General features: G+C 30.5%; 2 protein-coding genes across 4 annotated transcripts in view; both read left to right on the top strand.

Moving 5' to 3' along the window:
• Nucleotides 1–5,209, top strand: part of LOC108745224 (DNA oxidative demethylase ALKBH2-like) — a 9,782-nt gene extending 4,573 nt beyond the window's left edge. The window contains exons 1-6 of one of the 3 annotated variants that reach the window (XR_001939070.2): nucleotides 3,203–3,388; nucleotides 3,445–3,608; nucleotides 3,666–4,237; nucleotides 4,337–4,561; nucleotides 4,643–4,797; nucleotides 4,935–5,209. Coding sequence is in view for 2 of the 3 variants with exons in the window: in XM_018481361.2 (XP_018336863.1) it covers nucleotides 3,995–4,237; nucleotides 4,337–4,518; nucleotides 4,643–4,797; nucleotides 4,935–5,074 (720 nt within the window). In the remaining variant the exon portion in view is untranslated. Of the gene's footprint in view, nucleotides 1–3,202; nucleotides 3,389–3,444; nucleotides 3,609–3,665; nucleotides 4,238–4,336; nucleotides 4,562–4,642; nucleotides 4,798–4,934 lie in introns of those variants that run through there. The other 2 variants (XM_018481361.2, XM_025981557.1) reach the window with 2 other exon arrangements.
• Nucleotides 5,210–5,386: 177 nt separating this feature from the next.
• LOC108745223 (THO complex subunit 6) lies at nucleotides 5,387–6,776 on the top strand. The gene is made up of 4 exons (XM_018481360.2): nucleotides 5,387–5,568; nucleotides 5,627–6,016; nucleotides 6,072–6,234; nucleotides 6,431–6,776. Exons 1-4 carry the CDS (start codon nucleotides 5,465–5,467, stop codon nucleotides 6,749–6,751), a joined length of 978 nt encoding a protein of 325 aa, XP_018336862.1. The 5' UTR covers nucleotides 5,387–5,464; the 3' UTR covers nucleotides 6,752–6,776.
• Nucleotides 6,777–7,315: the final 539 nt, after the last annotated feature.

Raw genomic sequence — 7,315 nt, 5'->3', positions numbered from 1 at the left:
AAAAGAAATAATAAATAATCGCATGATTGTATAATTATTCTATTCTAATAAGTTAAAAAGGCAGAAATATACTGCACGTTTCACTTTTTATAATATATTTTCAGATTTATTTAACTTAAGATAATTAATTATATCTAATTACCAAAAGATAAATAAGCTACTACAATATGTATCTGGGTGCCTGTTTTTTGCTAAGTTATATTCTTTAGCCCAGCGTCCCTTGAATGATAAGGGCGCGACCGAACATTAAATTACGCAAAAGAAAAGGCATTTCGGATTATGATGCTTTTCTCATCAAAATAACACGAACTTTTATTTCTTTTTTTTTTATATTTTTGTCTGAATTTTATTATATCAACTGCCCTGCCAAACATCGTTTATTATGATTCTTAGATATGTTTTGCTATATTGCTATACAACATGTCCCAAAGTACTTTTATTGACAATGAAAACAAAAATTCTAGCGTACCTATCTATTTAAGAAGGTCATTAAGTGAATTCAACGGAATTCCAATTGCACCGTCTGTCCCGCGTATATAGTTGATCTCGGTCGTGGGTGTAAAAATCTCAATCTTCATGTCTCGGCTTAAGTGCGTGCAAGGGGCGTGACGAGCGTGAGCAATTTCGACCCCTCTGTCTGTGAGAAAAGCCAAGAATTTCTAAATGTTTCTTTACGAGCAATTTTAATTATCCAAACTATACCGACAACGTTAATTTCAGTAGAAAAAACAGTCACTGGTCAAAATGTGATATACTCACAGAAATAATGTTGAAAATAAAGTACAAGAACATTTTACGTAATTTTTTGCTATAAAGTTAAAGGAGCTAGGTACAATAACATAATTTGATCAAAAAGAACAAAAAAAATTTTCAATGATGCATTTGGACTATGGGCATAAATGAATAGTGTAAAATCTAGAAACAGACCGCAGTAAGGAGGGACCAATAGAGATCTATAATAATGATTAGAGATAATGATTAATTTGATTAATTATAATGATCTGCATACGTTTAATAATTAAAACATATAAAAAAACGAGAATTAATTGATCCTGTAAATCTATCGTAAAGGATTAAAATGAATACAAATTGAAAGTTACATGTCAAGGGATGCCCTTGTGACAAAAAAGAACATATGAAACTAAGAGCAAGTTAATTTAAAATATCCATTGCATTTAAAAAAATTCTATACATAGCAAGGACGGATGATTGTTAATAAGAATCAAAATAATTAAAAGTTTTAAGGCACATAAATGTCGAAAATTAGTTGATAGTTGAAAAAACCTGATAAAAATAAGACCATTTCAATCTCGATGCTTTTAGCAAAATGAGATTAATTTTACGAAAAAAGATAATAGCTATCAAAGTTAAATGTCGACTTTGCTTCAAAATTCAAAAGAGTGAAGAGAAATTATGTTGAAGTAATAAGAAAATGTGTACTATGTGTAAAAAAGCAGATATGAGTAAAAAAAAAGAAATAATGAGTACAAAAAATGCATAATTGTAAAATAAAATTCGTGTGATAAAGTAGAAAAAATTATAATCCTCTTATCTTATTCTTTTGTGTTCTTGTCAGAAATCTACAATATTGACTAATCATGTAGTCAGGGGCGCGCTCCATAAAAAAACCTGTCGCATTTTTAAAATTCGTTTAGAAACTATCCCTTGAATTAATTATTATAACAGTATGAATTAAAAGAAATATGAAGGTGTTTTATCTCTCTGACTGCATAAAGCAACAAACGTAAATTTCACAAAATATGTAGGTATGTATTTATGAATATTTATTTAAAAGAACAAAATTGACGAGTTCAATTTTTAAGCAAACTGGAATTCATAGTAAAATTAAGAATTGGGGTGATGAGTTGTAATCGAAATGAACGATTAAAACTTAGAATCAGTCGTTTCGTCAGTAACTACGAATGACATCTTTAGTGGAAACTACATTAAATTCCGTATGTACAAAAACTTTCAAAAATTTTTATTAAGACACCATTTGATATTGTTTCGTCTTACTAAGCCATATAAGTTGAAGAAAGAAACGATGATTAGAGTAAAAATTATTTAGTTTTCCTGATATTGAATATTTAGTACTGAAAATGCTTTCACGAATCATCATCATATTTATTAACGAAGACAGAGACCACAACGATCTTGTTCTAACTGTGGTATCGGAAATTTTATAATCATTTATGAATTTAGTTTTTACACTTATAACAAGAAATAAAAACGACTGAATGCACCCCATTATGTATTATATCAATTTGCTTCTTCGAAAATATTAATTTTATATAGGAATTAGTACATATTATGTTTCCAAAGTATTCATTGCTCAATTTATCCTTTACGAAGTAAATAAAGCAAACAATAAACTGGATCATACGGAGATAAATTCAGAAAAAATGGATTCTGTAGACGCGGTCCCCTTCTCACAAATTATACACATATAATCTGGCCGTAATATATTTCAAATGTGGTTTTAGCTACAAGTTTTAACACAGTTTACAACTACAAGGCTATTTTTAAACACCATATACTCATCACTACGCCGCTGGATTTAATAAACGCCGTTAAGGAGATGTAAAAGATTGTTCCCTTTTATTAAGATGCTTATTTAGATAATGTGGTACTTTATTGTTGTATATCCCATGGACGTTACGTGCATTGCCCTATAACCCAAAATCTTTCGACACAAAAATTACCACTGCGTTTGCACGATTTTTATTATTACTACAACAATGATCGCCAGTATAACTTTAGCTGTCGGTACTTTTGCGAACAAAATTGCCTGAAATTGCAACGGGTTACCTTAACTACATGTATAAATACGTGCGTGTATAGACGAGGGCCCCAATATCACGGTCCCGGACTTCGTCTGTACGGCTGCCTTTTCCCACCGTGTGCCCCTCCTTAGCGCATTTGATTACAGATCCGAACGCCCCTTCGGCGTGGGATCCAAAAGATCCACCGCCACCGCCGCCCGCAATCACCGAACATTATGATACTTGAAAGAAAACACCCGCGAGAAAAAATATTTAAAATTCCGAATATGTTAATTGCTTTAACCATTTTGTTTTGTATTTATTGCGCAGTTGTCCCAAATTTCAAACTATACGGCCACACCTGAGGACCCGACATAAAAACAATAAAATTATAATTCNAATTTATTTAATTAAAATAGTTAAAATTTGTTATTAACTTAGGTAAAAGTGTTTGGTAAATGGCACCAAATTCCGAGAGAGCAAAGTGCATATGGTGATGACGGTTTGAAATATAAATATTCAGGAATAACTGTTTATCCTAAGCCCTGGATTGAGCCACTTGAAAACACAAGGAATTTAATAGAAAAAATAACAGGATATAGATACAATTTTGTTCTCATAAACAGGTTGATGAGAGCAAAATAAACGTATCAGTTAACCGTAAAATTACAAAATTTTGCAGATATCGTAACGGTCTTGATTACATAGGGGAACACAAAGATGATGAAGCAGAATTGGATATTCACACCCCTATAGCATCATTATCTTTAGGACAACACAGGGATTTTGTACTAAGACATGAGAATAGTAGAAAAAGGAAATTGGGATCTTCTTCTTTACCTACAGGTAAATCGGATTAAATCGTGGAAGCTTACTGAAAATTAATTACATTATTTATTACAGTTAAATTATGTTTGGAACATGGAAGTTTACTTCTAATGAATTATCCTACAAATAAATTCTGGTATCACTCACTACCTCAACGTAAAAAAGTTCCTGGGGAAAGAATTAATTTAACGTTTAGAAAAATCAGAAATATTTTGTAATTACTTAATGTATTAATAAAATTTCAGTACGTAATAAAATAAAGGTTCAAATGAAATATTGTAAACAATAGATTTGACAATGTCATTTTCGGGGTAAGCTTGTGTTATTTTCGGGAGGAGTAGAATAATTCGTAATTAAAGAAATATTGTTATGTCTTTAATTTTTAAATTAGAACGTTGTAAAAAATGGAAGCAACATTAGACCTGAAAAGTGCATTTGACAGTATGAAACCTAAAGAGTTAGTTTGGAATAAATCAGATGATAGGAACAAGTTGGATTTTACTTACACCAAACTCTTTTCTAAACCAATAGCAGACGAACTTTACCGACAACTTAAGAAGTGCAAGCTTAAGAAAATAAAGCGTAAATTAGAATTGGCTCCTAAAGATGAGAGACCGAGAAAGTCATGTTTAAAAACAATCAAGGAGGTAAGGTAATAATGGTACTGGTTCGTATAAAACTAGTACCAAAAAGGGGAACATGAAACAATGTGAAGTATTTACAATTGCGTGTCTTCGTATTTGTAGGAATCGATAGATGAATATATTCCCCGACCAAAAAAACGAATTGTGTGTACAAATAGATCAATACGATATGATTTTACAGAAAGTCCGCTCCCTGCTATGCCTTGGATACCTGCTTTAGAATTAACCAGAAATTTGCTCGAAAGAATAACTAAATATAGATACAACTGTGTAGTTATTAAAAAGTATGACACTTATTCCACTTTGCATAAACAGTACAAAAACAAAGTATGTGCAAAACTATTTGTGCTGGAGATTCTTGTAAATTTCATTTAATCAGGTGCATTACAAAACGTTTGATTGTAATAGGTATAAAAACGGAATTGACCATTTAAATGAGTACACTGAAGAGGAAGACATGCAAAGTTTATCTGTTCCTTTTGCCATACTTTCGTTGGGTGGAACAAGAGAATTCTTACTTCGACATAAATCATTCGACTTTTCTGCAAATAATTTAAACCAAGGTAGAGACGGTAAACATTTTACTGTACGTTTACTTTATTCGAACTAAATCTAATTATTGTCCTATAATTTCCTATAAAATTAACAAATAATACGAAACAAGAAAAGTTCACTTGAATAAGTTTGATATGTTTTCCAGTTAAAATCGTTCTCCAACATGGAAGCCTCATTCTTATGAATCCATTGCACTACAAACAATGGCACCATGCGTTACCAAGAAGTTACACACGAAATGGTACCCGAATGAGTCTAATATTCAAAAGAATTACTTTTACGTAATCAAGGCTTTATATTGTATTGGTATTAAACATGCTTACTGTTTTTGTAATGAATTCTTGTTCAAAATTAAACATCTTTCAAAAGAATTGAATACATAAACAAACTAAAGCTTTACTGCTAGTTATTAAGCAATGTTTCCAGATTTTTATTTAATAAAAAGTGGAGATAAACTTGTATTTTCATTCAAAAAAAATACCTAGTAGTTTAAACGATGCTTCATTTTCTCTTTAGGCGAATATACATCTTAACCATTGATGTTTTATACAATCCATGATAGCATCTATGAAACATACGTACCTAACCGCACTAACAGTAACACATAACCTAAACAAGTTTACTTATTTGTTTACATTTGATAATTTAAAAGTAGTACGTAAATTAAATCAAAAAATGGTTAATAAAAATTTCTATAACACAATTCTTAGCTTAACTTTTTGTCCTCGTGGAAATTATTTAGTTGCAGGGGATATTTACGGTCAAATTTCAGTTTTCTAGTGAGTTTGAAAACAGTGTAATGATTTCCAACATACTTAATCATACAAAAAATTACAGTTTATCCAAAATCCTAAATCCAGAAGGAAACTTGACAAAATTTGATCAGACACCCAAGCATACTTTCACAATTGAAAACAATCTTCATATAAATAGTCTATTAACAACTGAACAGTATCTTGTTGTGGGAACTTCAGTAGGTATTATTGGTTATGATTGGAAAAATATTAAAAATGGAAAAGAGGCCAAAATATCATGGAAAATTGAACTACCTAAAGTACAGAGCAACTTTGAAAAAATTGACATCAATTGTATGGTTTTAAGTAAAGACCCTGGACTAATTTATGTCGGATGTGATGATAACAACATTTATTGTGTTAACATTGAATCTAGTGCAATTGTGAGAACACTCAAAGGACATTCAGATTATATTCATGATATCTATAAACTGTAAGCTTAAGAGAACAAAGTACATAAATATGTGTGTATATTTTCTAACTTTTAGAGAAAACGAATTGGTTTCTGGAGGTGAAGATGGTTTAGTTAATGTATGGGATTTAAGAGAAAAAGATGTTGCATGTAAGGTAGAACCATGGAAAAGAGATAACATTGCAAGGAATGATCTGGGAAAGTGGATTGGAGCTGTATCATTAAGTGACGATTGGATAGTAAGTGAATTCTAAGAAGGAATAAATAGTTAAATGTATATCCTTTGAATTAATTTGCATTTCATTTAAATATATTTAAAAACCATTGAAAAGTAATAGAAAGGTTTATAATGAATTATTCACATGAGTACCTATGAGTTTAGTTATAAAAAATAATGTAAAAATAAACCGTTATTAATTTAAAAAATATTTTTAGTTGTGTGGGGGAGGACCAAGGCTTTCTTTGTGGCATTTAAAATCCTTAAATAACTCAATGATATTTCCACTTGAAGACAGTGGAATTCATGTAGCAGAACTTTATGAAGACAAAGTATTTGCTGGTGGCAGATCTAATTATTTTTATAACATGAGTGTAAATGGGAATATTGCAGCTGAAATTCCTGTTTCATGTGTGACAGTATATAGTGCTATTCATCAAGAAAACCCCCAAAAGACACTTTGTATAGCGGGTTCAAGCCCAAAAATTGACGTTTGCACTAATTTTACTTATAAGGATCAAGTATTATCATTATATTAGTTTGTAAATTATTCATTACAATATAAAAGAATTAGTTTCTTGTTTTTTAATTGTATTTTTATTATTTTCAAGAAAAAAAGTTATTTAGAGTTGTTTTTTGATCGTTTTTTTTCCTTTTTATTCCTATTACTTTTGGTTCTCATGTCTAATAACCATTATCAGTGTATTTCAATGTAATATCAAGTTATTAAAGTTTTCGTGTAGGTAAACGATAATGGTCGTAACTATTCATTACCGCTTAGAAGACGGGACAAGAAAGCGGTGCGCATACGCGAAAGAATTTCTACTTCTGCCTCATCGTAAAATAGGCGACAATCGCGCATCATTTGTGTGAACAACCCAGTGCTGTGCTGTTTTGTCTCAAAATATTGTAAAACTATTCAGGGGAAATCGTGTAAAGAAACTAGTTTTTTTTTCGGATATACGGAAATGTATTACACCTTGAGTTCCAACAGAAGTAACCCTTATTTTCTTATTTGATTTAAAATTTTTCGTGAAAGATATTTATTTTTAAAATATATAGGTATATAAGAAACAGAATTGGAAATATTTAGAAAAACTCAC

The sequence above is a fragment of the Agrilus planipennis genome, unplaced genomic scaffold, assembly GCF_000699045.2.
Source record: "Agrilus planipennis isolate EAB-ADULT unplaced genomic scaffold, Apla_2.0 scaffold38, whole genome shotgun sequence".
Lineage (NCBI taxonomy): Eukaryota > Metazoa > Arthropoda > Insecta > Coleoptera > Buprestidae > Agrilus > Agrilus planipennis.
The sequence above is the reverse complement of the archived record's forward strand: the minus strand, read 5'-3'. Positions and strand labels throughout refer to the sequence as shown.